Raw genomic sequence first — 16679 nt, forward strand, 5'->3', positions numbered from 1 at the left:
AATACTTAAGAATCAGAAGACCTGTGAAGTAAATGATGCTTAAATGTGACACGAAAGTAAAAATGGGACTGTTGGGCCAAAGGAACCACAAGGACAGGGCAGGGGGATGTACAGGGTAGGAGGAACGCAAAGAACAAAGTATGAAAGAAGATGCCCCAGTGAAACCCATTATTTCGAATGCTAACTTAAAATTAATTAGAAATAAACCATGAATATACAAATGACAGATACTAGCAATGTTTTCTGTTTGTTGTTTGCTTTTTAATGAAGAAGCTGGAACTATAGTAATATGGAAAGGGGCTTTAGGTTTGGTTTGGTTTGGTTTGGTTGAGCTAGGTCTCACTATCGGGGGTTAGTCTTGAACTGCGTACGCTCTCAAGAGTGGCCTGGAATTCCTGACTGTCCTGGGCTTCACTCCCGAGTACTGAGCTGGCAAGGCAGCAGAACCTGCATACCATGGGAAGGCCTGCAGGAACTGTAACAATGAGAAGCCTCGCCGTGTGTGGTCTAAAGCGGCTGTGCTTGGAAACCAATATGAAAACCAGTGCTAAATGGAAGAAGCCAGTTTCAAAGGCCACAGGGTCCATCATTCCATTTAAATGAAATTTCCAGAACAGTCAAATCCTCAAGGACAGAGAGTAGATTAGTGCTCGCCAGGGCCTGGGAAAAGGGAGTTGGGAAGTGGAGAGCAACTGCTAACAGGTGTGGGTGCTCCTCGGAGGGTGGGGAGGTTCTGAAACCGCACACGGGAGACTGATGCTCTGACAGGCTCAACTGCCCACTGACACAGACTCACCTGGGAAGGCTGTCTCAATGGCACTCATAAAAGTTGCTCCAGGGCTGGGGAGATGGTTCAGGGGTTGAGGGTCTTGGCTACTCTTCCAGAGGGCCCAGGTTCAATCAATTCCCAGCTCCTAAAAGGCGGCTCACAAAGGTCTGTGACACCAGTTCCAGAAGTCTGACCCTCTCCCTGACCTCCATGAGCACACGGCACACAAATGCACAGGCATACATGCAGCCAAAACACTCAGGCACATTAAATGAATAAGTAAATAAATAAATCGTTAAAAATTAAGCAGTCGGTCCAAGCAAAGCTTGCAGACTCTCTATTCTCCATCCCTGTTCTGTTTTCTGAGTATACTTATAAAAGTTGGTCCAAGCCAACAAAGCTCACTCAACATCCCAACCCCCACTCCCAACACTTTCTCCCAAGTTCACTGCAGGATTCATTCTCTGGTTGGGGGGGAAAAAAACGGAATGACGAAGAGAATTTTAAAACTTACTCTTCAACAGCTCCCTTTATGTTCCATGCTGGCCTTCACTCTCTCTATATTTATTTCATCAGCCACAGCCTTTACGGCCTGTAGAAATACAGCCGAGTAGGAGAAATCTGACCCCTGCTTCTTCTTAGAAGTATACTCTCGGATGAGAAGACGGGTGCATGCAAAGTCTGGGATAAAGTGAACCCCATCTGAACTCTGAAAACACATCCAACCCTCCATTAACGAGAGGTGGGTAACTGGTGCAACACTCTGCCTTGCGAAACTATGGATTTTCCCATTGGAAGAAGGGGTGAGGGTGTTTTATGTTCAAAATGAAGCTTCCTAAAGAAAATGATAGCACACTGAATATTGCAAACAGTTAGGGAAAACTGAAGCCCATCCAAGCCAGTTGACTCATGAGAGAAATTATATTCTTGGCAAAACTATTAACACCCTCAGAAGACAGAGCCCTTCCAAGTCGCATTCCTATCCTGAGTAGTCAGCAGGCTCCTTCTTAAAATCTATCTTCTCTCAAGTCCCTAGAGCCACCAGCATCGCCCTCAGTAACCTACTCCCGTTCCGTGTACCCAGCTCCCTGGGCATCTACCTCCATCACCCAGTGGTGTGCTGACTCAATGCTTCTCCCGGAAATGCTAATCAAGTACCCCTGCACCCTGCTGTCTTCACCCTGCCCGGGTCATCCCCTTCTTTCTGCTGCAGGAGGAACTGTCCCTCTGTTCAAAAGACAAGACAGTGCCTAGCTATACAAAAGACAAAAAGCACATCCTAGAACCCCTTCACTTCCTAGCTATTGTCACACACACACACACACACACACACACACACACACACACACACACACACCAGGGTCTCAGTCCCCAGAGGTGAAACCATCTGCTTCATGCTTCAAAGGATTCCCGTGTGTCCATAAATCACAAGGGTTGACAGTCACATCCCAGCGGCAGTGAGGGTGTTTGTTTTTGTTGGCTTTTGCCTTTGCCCAGCCCTCTGTAAGGAAAACAAGGGCCAAAGGACAGTAGGGAGCTGGATGCCCTGGGCCTGGGCTTGGATGGAGAAGTCCTTGGAGGATCCAGGCAGCCGTCCCCGGGGAGCCACATGGTCCCTGGTCAACCTGGTCCACTCTGAAACCTGAGTGGGCCCTATGAAGGACTGCCTACCCCCATCAAAGCTTCAAATCTAGTCATGGCCCTCCTCCCCTTAGGCAGCCACCCTGAGAGGACAGCGAGAAGGAAAGGCAGCTGACCCAAAAGCTCTGGGGTGCAGGCCTCTGCTGCAGAAGGTCCTGAAAAGATTGGACCCTTCATACCCTGTCATGGGGCAAAGCGGTCATAAAGTTCCCAGCAGGGCAGTAGTGCCCTGATCCTAGCTGACCTAAATTGTGCAGAGGCACTGGGTGACCTGCGATCCAAGCTGCTGAACACAGTAGAGAGAGTGTGTCTCTGGCTCTCCATACTAACCCTGACCAGTGCTGGAGGCAGGGTCAATCAGCTCCCCGCCCTGGGGCCCAGGATCGGCAGCACATTCAGCGGAGGCTTCGTATCAGGTAAATTCTTGTGCCCTGACTCTGGCCACAGACTCAGCAGCCAGCAGCAGTAGGCGGACACTTGCTCAAGGGTCTATGTCACTGTGTGGGGGCTTGAGTGTGCATCTCAGAAATTCACAGACTGAAAACTTAATCCTCAAGCTTTACGGTAAATCATTTTGAGGTGGGGCCATTGGGAGAGAATTAGGGTTATGTGAGTTAATGGGGAGAGGGGTCCATCAAGGTATTGGTAGCTTTGTAAGAACAGAAGACCTCAGCTGGAATACTTGCTCTGTCTCTCCATGAGGCCCTAACCACACACCAGGACCAGATTCATGGACTGCCGGCCTCCATAGCCATAAGCCCAACATCTATTTATTTCTGATTAGGGATCTACCATAGGGGCTAATGGGCCCACACTGGCACTTCTAACAGACCTAGTCATTAATGGGGCCCAACTGCCTCACTCTGCTAGAGCTGCCTCAACAGGGCAGCTCCACAGCAGGCCCTCGTCTGAAGCGAAAGGGTGGGGAGGGGAGATAGAGGAGCCACAGGGTGACCTCTTCCCCTCTTCCGAGTGCCCAAGGAAGCCAGCTCTAGGCTGCTCCTTCCTCTATAAGCTGAGCAGCGGCTCCCTGATCAGCACTTTCTCTACTGTTTCCTTCTGTGGGTGTCCCTTTGATGTAGGTGGATCTTCTATCTATCTGTTGCTTTCATTGGTTAATTAATAAAGAAAACTGCTTGGCCTGATAGGTCAGAACATAGGTGGGTGGAGTAGACAGAACAAAATGCTGGGAAGAAGGGAAGTGAGCAGTCGCCACATTACTAAATATGGGTTAAAGCAAGATGTGAGAATTAGCCAATAAGAGGCTAAAACTAATGGGCCAAGCAGTGTTTAAATAAATACAATTTGTGTGTTATTATTTCGGGTGTAAAGCTAGCCATGCGGAGGCTGGGCGGGAATGCAGCCTGCCACTTCTTCTACATCCCTTCAAAGGACTCCTATGTGTACAAAAATCACCAGGGTTGACAATCACATCCCAGCAACAGTGAGGGTGTCCCTTCAAGCATTCCCTTTTGGTTTTGGTTATGTTTTTATTGTTTCAAAACAGGGTTCCTCTGTGTAGTGCCCCCCTCCACCACCACCACCCCCCCCCGCTGACCTGTAACTCATTCTATAGACCAGGCTGGTCTCAAACTCACAGAGATCCACCTGCCTGACTCCTGAGTGCTGGGATTAAAGGTGTGCACCACCACCATCCAGTCAACCTTCCGTTTAGTAACAGCACTGTTCCTCAGCAATCAGACACACCCCAAAGACCTCAATATATCATCTCCTGAGACCCACTCTACAAAGGAAGACCACAATTCAAAGAAACAAGAGTCAGGACCACAGTGTAACTTCCTTTTTTGCAGAGGGAACCATTATTCAATCTTACTAGTACAATATTCATGTTATTAAAAGTCAAAATGACCCTCATTTTAATACCCCTAAAATACTGAAAACTGGGGAATGGGAGATAGACCTGAGGGTAAAGAGTCGCACAAAACATGAGGACCTAACCTTTGATCTCCAGAACCCACGTGGAACCTAGTTGTGATGGCAGTCACTGAGGCTAGCACTGGCAGAGGGCCAGCCAGGTCCCAGGGGGCTCACTGGCTCCAGGTCATCAGCTCCAGGTCAGTGAGAGAATCTGTCTCGAAAAAATATGGCGTGGCCTCCACACAAGCTCACACGGGCAAGCACACACACGTGTACACACACACACACTGGAAACGTGGGACTGCAGAAATAGCCATACTCCTCAGATTCCCGTTCTTTTCGCCACTTACACAAGAAAGGGGATTTCTACAGTTCATGCTGTAATGTCCAGGATTTCATTCAAGCAGAGCCGGCCAGGAAAACAGACTATCTGGGGAACACCAGGGGACACAATGGGCCTGAGCAGGAACAACTTACACAGCATTCCCATGAAATATGTCTAGAGTGGAATGAGCACCAAATGCTTTTAGAAAGCTCCGAGAACAACCCAAACCTCCCCCACTTCCCAAGAGCAGTCCGAAAACCCAGAGAAACAAGATGAAATTCCTTGTCTTAACCTCCACCCCTCTAACCGCTCACAGGATGCCCCAAAAGTCAAGCTGCACCAATGGCCCTTAAGAATTGTTGGAATCAGGTATAGTGGCACTTGGGAGATAGGCAGGCAGATCTCTATGAGTTTGAGGCCAGCCTGGTCCACAGAGAGAGTTCCAGGACAATCAGAGCTATACTGAGAAACCCTGTCTCAAAAATAAAAAAAAAAAAAATTGTAAAAAAATTAAACAAAACAAAAGAATCGTTGGAGTTGCTCACTAAGCTGACTCCCGCCCGCTTCCTTGCAAACTCTGGTTTTAGAAAGAAGACGGCTGACGAGGAGGTGCCGACACTCATGATGTCGGCAGTTCCCGCTCCGTCCCTCTACCCGGCCCACAGTTTATTCCAGGACCCACAGGACACCAAAATCAAAAGAGAGGTAAGTCTCTCAGAGAAAAGAATACGCTGACCTGCTCCGTTCTTCCCAGGTGAGAGCAATCATCCTGGCATTACCTACAGTAACAAAGCACCCACAGGACCACTCGTCCACATGGCCCACACAGCTCACACAACCCCTTGTCTACACGGACCACGGGACACCTTGTCACCTAGAGCTCCCACATTACAAGCTTACATTTTGACTTTTGAAACTTTCCTCGATTTTGTTTCTTGAACATTTTCAATCTATAGTTGACTAAAAAGGGGTACAGCATATCAGTATAAAGATAGCTGCCTTCCACACCCCTTAATCTCAGCATTCGGGAGGCAGAGGCAGTGTGATCTCTGAGTTTGAGGCCAGCCTGCTCTACAGAGCAGGTTCCAGGACAGTCAGGGCTGATCCACAGAGAAACTCTGACAAACAAACAAACAAACAAACAAAAAGTAAAAACAACAACAAAAAGATAGCTTCCTTCTTTCACTAGGGTCCTAAAGGAAGGATGAAGGATAGGGTTCACTGGGGCTCCTGAATCCTGAACCACAGCAGAAAATAGTTTCTTTATTAGGATGAAGAAGAAAAGGAACAGCCTCGTTAATGTATGACTCCCCTCTGCACCCTAAGAATTTATTTCAGGGATAGCCTGTCAAAAGCAGAATGGAGCAGAGTGGGAGGAGCAAGCGCACCAAGACAGTTTAAAGCACCGCACACAAGGAAAACCACTGCTGCTACAATCTTACCTTGGGCTAGCCAGAAAGATGTGGAAATCCCTCTTGGTATCCATAGAGCCCTGTGCTCATGTGTAGTCACTGTATCTGGTGTGCAACCCACATGGAGAGAGAACACTGAGTATTTAGCTCACATGGTGCAGATTTTATGGTTTCTGTATACCAAAGCCTCATGTTCATTGCTCAGCAGACCACGGAGTACATGCCAGCAGGCAGCGCCAATCAGCTCTGAAAGTGGCAAACTGCACACCAAATGCCAGCAGGCAGCGCCAATCAGCTCTGAAAGTGGCAAACTGCACACCAAATGCCATACCCCTGCTCTGCCTGACTCCCACCACTCAGTCTAGCTTGTACTGTCTTGATGGAGACGTCAAACTCCTTTTGTATTTAGTGGCCTTTTCTGTTCATTGTTCTGCAGACTACCTACCTTACACAGCATTGACAGATAGCAATACAACACAGTTGTTCCAAATAGGAACCTCCTAAGCCTGCCAGTCTTGCTTTAAGACCCGATTCCTGTCCTTGGTTAGGCTCTTCATCACCCAAGCTAGAAACATTGCTGGTCACCTAGAGAAGGTCACAGTAGCTCTCTCTGGCCTAGTTATTTATTTTCCCCTTGCAGATAAGGAAAACCATCACTCAAAGTTCATGACCACTCAGAATTCGGATGTGATCCACACTGAAAAGCGCCGTTGTGGCCACAACAAGAAAAATGGGATGAACGCAGCCAGGATTCAAGGTGAACTCTAATCATGGCCGTCTGAACTGAAGGAGTCAGGCCACGTGGGGACAGAACAGAGGTGAAGACAGACACGTGTGCACATGGAAACCAGGAGCCACCAAGAAGCGGAAGACGGAAAGAAGGTTCTCCCGAACAGTTTCCAAACTGTGGACCTCACGGCTCACTGTCCATGTAATTCCACCTCCCAGGACTGTGGGACGATACATCTGTGTGACATCACATGTCCTACAAGACTCACATGTGGTTCTCAGACTTATTTTTGTCATAATTGAGTCACAGATTTCGACTCTGTGCATGCTTGTCTCATTGCCCCAGGTCTGGCCACTGGGGAGCCTTCACTGGCCCCCGTGTGCTCTCAGCACACTGACTGTGTCAGGCCACTGAACCACTACCCCAAGACCATGCCCCAGCTCAGCCTGACCTTCTCAACCACGGCATATCTTCAGCCATCGCCCCAAGACACTAGCTCCTCGTATGTGCAGCGGGATTTAGAGGACTAAAGACTGGGAACTGGGAACACTCAGCGCTAATGAGGTGCTAAGCTGTTATAGAAAAAAAGAACATGGTTTAAAAACTATGGGTCTGCCACTAAATATGATGCATCGTGTGGTTATACAGGAGTCATGAGTCATACCGACACCTCCAATTCCAACCCACTCCCCCAGATCTCCTCTCGACTCCCCCCATTGCACGTGTGCATCCCCTCGTTCCACAGAGATGTCTGGTTGCAGCACTAAGCAGGCTTCCCATTCGCTCAGTCCTCTCGTGTCTACAAAGTGCCATTTCCAATGGAAATCTACGCTATCCAGGTGAAGGCCAAGTGTGTTTGCTGATGGTGTATGGCTTTCCCCATCAGCTGAGGCTACACAAGCAAAGCATCACTGACATGAACTAAGTGCCTCTCTCTTGGATCCCATGGGTGTCTTGTCACCATTTGTAATAACACTTGCTTACCCACTAGCATTCAGTTCTAGTTTCCTGGACCTTTTTGGGCCTTAACATTACATTTTCCAAAAGTACATATTTCTTTTATTTGAAACAGGGTCTCTCTACATAGTCCTGGTTATCCTCGATCTCAATTTGTAGATAGGGCTGGCCTTGAACTGATAGAGATCCTGTCTCCCTAGTGTTGGGATTAAAGGTGTGCATCACTATACTGGACTTCAACATCACAGTTTCAATGAGTAGAGCTTCAACATGTTCCAAAAGACAAAGCGTTGTTACAAAAAGTTCAAGAATACACTGAGAACAGAAGGAAAGTCTCCAAACGCAATAGAGGCTGAAAGGTTTCCCTCCAGGATCAGAACAAAACAGGGGTGTTCCCTTTGAACCCATGCTGAACACAGTGGTGGAAGTTCAAGACTGAGCAATTAGACTAAATAAATAAATAAAATAAATAAGAAGTTTAATTGTCTGTCTGCAGTTAACTAATACGACCTTATACAGAGGCTGAGAGCCACAAAGTGCTAGCTGAGCAAATAAATTCTGTAAACCCACAGGGAAAAAAAATCAGTCTGTATAAGTTAACTTCTATAAACTTACTAATAACAAATAAGACACATATAAAAAAAGGAAATCAAGAAAGCAATTCAATTATCATAACACAAAAAAGAGAGAAAATACTTAGGCATTGTTAATTATGGAAGCAAAAGACTCGAAAGACTGAAGGCTATAACACACGGATGAGTGAAATGAAAGCCATCAATATATCTGTGTTTATGAACTGAAGACAATACTGTAAAGAAACCAATACTACTGAACACAACCCACAGATTCACTGCAGTTCCTCACCAAATCCCAGCTGACCACATGTGGCTAAAGACACCCGCCACGTGCCCATTGGGGCAAAGGAAGTAAATGTATTTTTTTAAAATAATTTTGACCTTAAATAGTCACATGTGCCTGGCAGCTCCCATATTCCACAGCATAAAAGTTACAGTAAGTTCAAGCCAAAATGTTTCTGTAATTTAACTGTATATCCGGTGAGCTGTCCTTCCAGAAGGGTGTGGAAGCCATTAGGCTGGGGTATGGGTGATGGTGGGGGAGCCCTCCCCCACTCCCGGAGGTTCAGGGCAGCAGCCACATTCTCCTGATAACATCTCAGAAGTGCAGAGTGCTTACTAAAGCTCATTCCAACACAATTAAACACGCACACACACACACACTTCCCATTGGAGCTTAAGACCTTCTAGAGGCCAAGCTACTTAGTCGAATTAGGCTCAAATTTTTTCTGTAATTATTTCCTTCCCTTTGGCTTTTTTATTGGGGGGGGGAGTGGTAGCAGGATTAGAACCTAAAGAAAACACCCCCCAGATATCACATCAGTGAGCTAATCAAACCAAAAATAATCCTGTTTTCAAAACTGTTATGAAAACCTTCAACATGGTCCAACCACCCTCCTTGGCCACTCTGTCAAGAGAACTTCAAACAGATTACACCCTGGACAGTTTTTACGAGCACTGCACATGTAAGCAGAGCTGTCGCGCCCTTGTTTCCAACTTGGCAGGCTCCTCAACAAAATCAAATAAATACATGCTAGGCAAAGAGGGGCCTCGGAGCACCATCAGCTGCCGCCATGATTCATGGGCTGCAGCTCCTCTAGGTATTTTGATTCTTTTTTTAATTCCAAAACTGCATAGATGACACTACCCATTGAGCCCCTAAATGGGACTAGCGGATCAATGGAACGGTGCAAATCAAGCCCCTCCCAAAGCCACAGTGGCCAAATGGGCTCTTTCTCCCCAACAGTCCTTAGGCTAGTAACCCTGACTCTGCTTTCAAACCCTGTGTGTTTGATGTTGGGGAGTGGGGTCCCCTCTAAGCAGTCACTGGAAAGAGCAGTGCCAGCCAAGGAACCCAGAATGGGGTGCAGCAAAGCAAACCCAGTGGTCACCAGTGGGTAGCAAGTAAAGGTGTCTATCCTTGCTTCCTCTCCAGGTCCCCAGAAAATCAACAGATAAACACCAGGAGACCTATGTCACCTTAGAGGACAGTAATAGTCACACAAACACCAGTGACAGCTAGCCTCCAAGTAAACAGCAGACACAATGTCCACCAATAAAAACAGAGACTTCACTCTGCTGCAGAGAACCGTCATCAAAACTGCTCCCAGAAATGCACATTTTTCAGCCAGTGGCTTTGTTTTTGTTTTTGTTTGCTGTGCAAAAATATCAAGCAGAGCTTTTCTTGGCTTTCTAGCTATACCAGGCTAACTAAATCAAGTGCAGTCACAAGGCTGGGGATGGAGCTCAGAGGTAGAGTGCCAGCCTAAGGCGCAGGAGGCCCCGGTTCTGCCTCCCAGGAGGAAACTGAGGTTTGGGGCTGTTCTGTTTTAAATGGAACCTGGATGACTGAACCCCTTCCCTGACATTGTACATCCCACACGAGTCCACAGCACTCAGATTCTCGGGGTGTCAATCTTCTCCACTGATGTCAGGGCTCAACTTGAAATTGTTATTAAACACTGAAAAGTTTCCAACGTGCAGCTGTTGCTTGCTTGGTCCTCTGCCATGGTAAGAAAAACATATTGTACGACGTACACAGAATCTTTCCTGTTTCCACAAAGTCTTCTTACACGAGATGGTATCATTTCTTCTCTTCTAAGAGACTATTGCGATCGCCACTCCAGGGATCTGGACCAGAAGCAAACTGGGCCCTGACAAAAGGAGCGGCAGGAGAAGGCTAACGCTTGTCACTCCTGCCTTCCCTAATTCTGATGAAAGTATGGGATCAGAACATATACCCACTGGGTGGTGGTGGCGGCGCACACCTTTAATCCCAGCACTCGGGAGGCGGAGACAGGCAGATGGATCTCTGTGAGTTCGAGGCCAGCCTGGTCTACAGAGTGAGTTCCAGGACAGCCAGGGCTACACAAAGAAACCTTGTCTCGAAAAACAAACAAAACAAAACAAAAAAAAGAATATATACCCTTTAAAAATAACCTTTCCGTGTTTTTACATCCTAAATTATTTCAATTATAGAACTCCCCAATTGCCGAGACTCTCTCTTTGACAACAAAAAAGATCTCAAACGCCCAAATTTACTCTAATAATTTCCATATCTATGTATTTGTGTGTATGTGTTTTCTGTCAGTTTAACGAGGAAGCAATCCAGAAAGAAAAGAAACATAGCCTACTCTTTCTATAGTGGGAATTTCATTTCATCAGCAAAGTAATGTAACTTCCACATAAGGCTCAAAAAAAAGGAAGGAAGGAAGGAAGGAAGGAAGGAAGGAAGGAAGGAAGGAAAAGGAAAGGAAAGAAAGAAAATGGGTCTGATGGTTTTCTTCATCGGACGTGTTCCTCTGCACATGTGTGAAGCCAGTGCTCAAATTGCTACATCCAAAATAAATGCAGGAGGACTTTTCTATTCTGGTTACAAACTTGATTTTAAGGTACCAGGGCTTCACACTCCTTCATCACCTAGGACCTCTCACTATGGCAGACCCCATCCCCCACCCCAGCTACACCTCAAGAAGCCCCCAGGCTGCAGGATTAGCAATGGCCACTAGGTTACCAGCAAAGGCCAAAATCCCTGTGGAGGCGACCAGTGTACCACCCCCTAGTTTCAAAACAAACTCTTGATGGTAGAAGAGTCAGTAGGAATTCTTACAGGGGGCAAACTGGTAATGACATTAATATAGCATGTGCTGTACTCTCTCATCCTGCATTCAGCGGTTCCTGCCTTCGTGGACAGAGGTATCAATGGAAATGAAGTCATCAGAAACGGTGGACGCCATCAGCATCAGTTTAAGCCCAAACGCCTCCTGGAAAGGCTGCTCAACGTTTCTCTCCTCCCTTTGGCCGGATACGAGACAGCGCCCTGCACAGCAGGACTCTTGAAGAGCCCCGGAACCCTGCTGCCTGCTACTGCTCCCTAATTCTCACCTGCTTGCAGGAATGCTGGTAGCTGGGGGACACTGACGCTGCTGTCCCAGTATAGCGCACCTCAGGCAGTTCAGAAACTTAAGGCAAACTTCTTGAGTCCCTGCTCCTCTTGGGACTTCCTCACCCAAGCCAGCAGGGTGCGGGGATTCAGGCCGCAAACCCGATAGCTAGTAGATAGTCTGGGGTTAGCACTGGGAGGATCATCTCCACCTCCTCTGGCCACCACAGTCTTTTCTGCTCAAGTATTCTCCAAAACACTTCTGTGCTTATTAAGGGGGGGTCTCCTGATCCTAACCAAGCAACCGCGGAATCCCCCAAAGGAGGAAGAAACACTACGGGCAGGCAGAGAGAAGCACTCTCCTTTCAGCCGCGCAATATCAAGCCCTGGGGGCCGAGCCCCCACTGCGAAGGGCCCGCCAAACACCACTTCGGTCACCAATTACAACAAAAGGAAAACCAAGACCTTAGACCATGCGTCCCCCCACTGTTCCTGGGAAAATGACTAACTCTGGACTTCATCTGGGGGCAGACGAGGTACAAGAGAAGCTTGTGGAGGGGAAGAGTGACCTAGGAGGAATCGACGGAGTACCGAGTCTTGGGACACACGGAGCACGTCTATGGGTGCACATCCCGACTGGAACGCACTTGGGAAAAGCTCTCTGCCGCTGCCCACCGCGGCCTCTGGAAACACTTAGTGGTCCCTAGAGCGCATCTCATTGGAACCAGCCCCAGGCGTCTAAGGAGGGCACGGGCCCAAGCTGGCGCCGAGAGCGCGGAGCATGGCCTCGCCTGGCGCCCCTCGATCGGGAGGACCGGCGCCCGCGAGGCGGCCAGTAGAGAGTGGTGGAGGATCGGGCGATGCTCGGAGTGCGCACGCAGGGTTCTTACCTGTGGTCCAGGGCGTCCAGAGCAGGAGTGCCGCCGCCGTCCAGACGGCCCGGGCGCACAGAGGCGCGTGCCTCGGCCGCGCCCAGCCCCGAGCCATGCTGCGGGCCGTGGGTGCCGGGTCTCCTACTGAGCGCTCGGCCTTCAGGCTTCGGGCCGGGGCGACTCCACCCCTCCCCTCCACGCGTCCGCGCTTTCCTCCCACGCGCTTCGCAAGCTGGTTCCCTTCGAAGGCCACTCTGCCTACCCCTTCTCCGTGCCCCGGTGCGCCGCTCGGGTGCGGAGGCTCCGGAGAGCGGGCTCGGGCGTCCGGCAGGGCGCCGGGACGAGCGCGGGGGGCGGAACGCGGGCAGACGCGCAGGAGGCAGGGTCCCCGGCTCGCCCGCCCCGATGGGCAGAGAGGCCGGCGGCGGCGCCCTCTGCCGGAGCGACTCGAGGGCGGCGACCCCAGCGCGCGGGAAGGAGCCCTCTCCACACCCGTGTGTTGTCCTAGGAGCTGCCTGTTGCGCCCGCCCTCCCGCTAGCGCCTTGGGATCTTTAGGCACAAAGGTGGAGGCTCTGGTTCATCCACTCTCCCAGGCACCCGAAACTGTTGCCGTCCACCATCAAGGGACCTGGAAAACTAAGGACCTGGGTCACAAATCAGAAACTAGGCAACGCTTAAGGAAGTCAGTCTCACCTTCATGAGGAAACTCAGTTACCAGGTCTTCGAAATCCTGGCAGGGACGCGCAAAAGGGAGGTGTGGTCTTGGCACAGATGTTCCAGAAAATAACCAGCCTGGTCTCCATGGGCGCCCCTCCAAGCCCCTTGGGGACTATCAGGACCCTCCTAAGAAATGAGCACAAACTCCAAGTGCAGCCATGAGGAGGCTGCCCGCGGGACGGCGATACTATCTGAAGTCCCAATGGCCTGTTGTTTACTGTTGAAAGCAAATTATGTCTTTTTACCCATAAAGAGCAGAATGCTATTTGTTCTCTGCAGAACCCTCCAGAACACGCAAACTTAATTTGCTTCACTTATAAAAAGACATTTGTACGCAATTCAGACCGCATGCTTTCTTGATTATTCTTGCTTTTGTTTAGCACATGCCCAGATCTGGATTGGGAAGGCTTGGGCCTCTTGTTTGGAGCTGAGGAAATGTTTTCTTTTTTTCTCTTGGAGATAGCATTTGGAGTCTCCTGCCTTTCTGTTGTTTGCTTTGTGCTGTTTAACTGATTATCAATTGATCAGTATTTGCTGGGGCTCCAGTACCTGTTAACTGGGGTGAGGGAGCAAGGCCTGTAGCTTGCTCTCCTCAAAAGTGGCCCTCACAACCTCAGGCGCGGCAGATAATGAGTCTCTGTGGTCATAGTCACAGAAAGCCGGAGCTGGCACTGGCCCCACACTCCGGCCCAGTTTGACTGGGAAACATCTCTCCCAGTTCCCGTCTTCAGTCCTAATGAACTTTGGAGGGACCAGGGCTACTTGGGAGAAGACGCCATCCCAACCCTGGCCAGACCATCTTTCTGCAAGCACGGGTCAAAGATTGCCAGAGGTGAACCTTTAGGGTTGTCCTCTTTTCTCCTTCAGTGTCCCTTTAGAATGAGCAAAGTCTAAGAGTAGGCTTGGAGCACAGTGTGTGTGTGTGTGTGTGTGTGTGTGTGTGTGTGTGTGTGCGCGCGCGCGCACGCGAGCGCACACACATCTCATCACCCCCATGTGTTTTGGGTGCAGACTATATATCAACAGGTTCTTTCTCTATTATTGCCCCCCACTTACCTTATTAAATTAACAGTCTCTCACTGAACCTGTAACTTGCTGTCTGCACCTTCTCTGCTACCCTGCGCCCTCCTGCCCCAGTGCTGGAGTGATAGATGCACACCACAACATAGCTTTCTCCTGCATGTTGATGAGTCACACTCAAGTCTTCACGCTCACAGAGCACTGTACCCACCCAGTCACCTCTTCAGCCCAGAGCAACCCCACTATTGGGATCTAGGGGAAACCAGTCAAAGGCTGCAGAGAAGGGTCCCCTGAGCCTCTCTCACCTCTGTCACTTGCGAAGCTTGAATCTCCAGGCCCACTGCCTCTGCCTCCATGGTTCTGCTGTTTGCTCCTGTGACTCCCAGGGAGCCTCTCTCATGAACCATCGCCTGGATCTCCGCAGCTGTTTGTTGCTTCCACACAATCGCATCCCACTAACTGGATCCTGGTTTTGGTTTTGTTTGGTTGGGTGTTTTTGTTTGTTTTTTATTGTTGTTTTGTTTTTTTTGTGCATGTGTGTATGTGTGTGTGTTTCTGAGGATTGGGACCGGGGCCTTGCACATACTAAACAAATCTCTAACACAGATTCATATCCCCAATCATTGACCAAAAAATAACACAGACACAAACACACATACACAGAGTTTCTGGGCTGGGACCAGAAGTGTGGGCTGTGGAATGTGACTCCTTAGGGCTCTTTTACAATTATCTTTGCCCAGTTTCTGGCTCCTCTGAATTTCACTATGATCGTAACCCTGGCTGCTTCCCCTATGTCTTATTCCTGTTGATTCACAACAGAAGGACAAACACAAGTCAAACTGAAGATGTGAAAACACAAGCTTCCTCCATGGTTAACTGAAGGTGACTTCGAACAAAAGCCAACATGGAGTTTCATTTTCCCACCTGTCTTTATCAATATTTATTATTTCACATTTCTGTGGATGAAGAATTCAGGGCCAGGGAATTAGCAGGAGAAAGGAATCCTTGGGGTTGACTGGTGTGGCCCTTAGGAGGAGACAGCCATCTGGAGCTTCACAATGGGAAGGAAGCCAGCACTGCTAAGAGGGTAGGAGGATGGGAGCCAGGCAAAGCTGTGACAGCACCCAGCACACACCAGGGAAACGAAGAGACCAAATGAAATCTCCTGGGGAGAGCTTGACACAGGGAACCTGGAATATTGAAAGAAGAGCCTGGAGACCGGGGTGGCTGTGTATGAGCTAATCTGCATTTTCCTATGAACAGAAATGTCAAGTGCCTTGCTTTGCACTATAGTATCTTTCCTGTGTTTCTTTTTGTTTATTTTACTTTGGTTTGATTTGGTTGGTTTTGGGTTTGTAGAGTCAGGATTTTTCTCTTTATAACCTTGGCTGTCCTGGAACTCACTTTGTAGAGCAGGCTAGCCTCAAATTCAGAGAACCACCTGCCTCTGCCTCCTGAGTGCTGGGATTAAGGTGTGCACTACCACACCTAGCTTGTCCTGTGTTTCCTACAGCCTGTTAGTAAACTTCTTTTGGTAACTATCTCTTCAAATCTGTTTCTTCTTATTTGAAATGGGGGGCGTGGAATTTAACTCAAGGTCTTCTCCATGTTGGGCCAGGAGTTTGATCTACATCCCCAACCGCTGTTGTTAGCTATATTCATTTTTATTTTACATGCATGTGTGAGTCCTGTATGTTTGTTTGTTTATGCACTATATTTCCTGCCAGAGGTCAGGAGAGAGTATCAAATCCCCCTAAACTAGAGTTCAAACGGCTGTGAGCTGCCATTGGGTGCTGGGAACTTGTCCTCTGCAAAAGTAACCAATGCTCTGAACTGCTGAGCCATCTCCCCAGCCCCACCACCAACCACTCCTATGTGCCAAGGTGAGCCTTGGTGGGTTCATTTGTTGTTGTTGTTTTTTAGACGGGGGTGGCATATATCCAGGCTAGCTTCAAATTTGTTTTGTAGCCAAGGATATCCGTGAGCGTATCTTGCCTTTGCCTCCTGCGATGTGGGATTCCCCTCTGTGTGCTGTAGAACACTGAGGACGTGGAGGCAAGTGGAAGGAAGGTAGATCAGAGCATACTCTTGGGACATCGGTACTCAGTCCCCTCACCCCACTTCCATACACTGTTAGAGGAGCTCTTACAGTGACGTACTGTGATGTCTCAGGCCCAGAGGTACAGGCACAGTCAGCCAGGACTAAAAGCTATGAGCGAAAACGAACCTGTCCCCTTATAAGCTGTCTGTCTCCGGGATTTTGTCACAGCGATGAAAAGCTAGCTTACCCATGTTCTTCAGCTTTCCTGATTTAGGTATGTTTTCCCTCTGGACCTGAAGAAGCTTAAGGATGCGCTAGTGTGGCTTCAAGAGTACTCAAGACAGCCGGGCGGTGGTGGC

At 48.8% G+C, this 16679-nt stretch overlaps 1 protein-coding gene across 1 annotated transcript in view; it reads right to left on the reverse strand.

Annotated features, from left to right (window-relative positions):
- Ror2 (receptor tyrosine kinase like orphan receptor 2) overlaps positions 1-12850 on the reverse strand; it is a 172880-nt gene extending 160030 nt beyond the window's left edge. The window contains exon 1 of the mRNA XM_005355185.2: positions 12560-12850. Coding sequence (XP_005355242.1) covers positions 12560-12656 — 97 coding nt within the window. The 5' untranslated portion in view covers positions 12657-12850. The remainder of the gene's footprint in view (positions 1-12559) is intronic.
- Positions 12851-16679: the final 3829 nt, after the last annotated feature.

The sequence above is a fragment of the Microtus ochrogaster genome, chromosome 16, assembly GCF_000317375.1.
Source record: "Microtus ochrogaster isolate Prairie Vole_2 chromosome 16, MicOch1.0, whole genome shotgun sequence".
NCBI classification, from domain to species: domain Eukaryota; kingdom Metazoa; phylum Chordata; class Mammalia; order Rodentia; family Cricetidae; genus Microtus; species Microtus ochrogaster.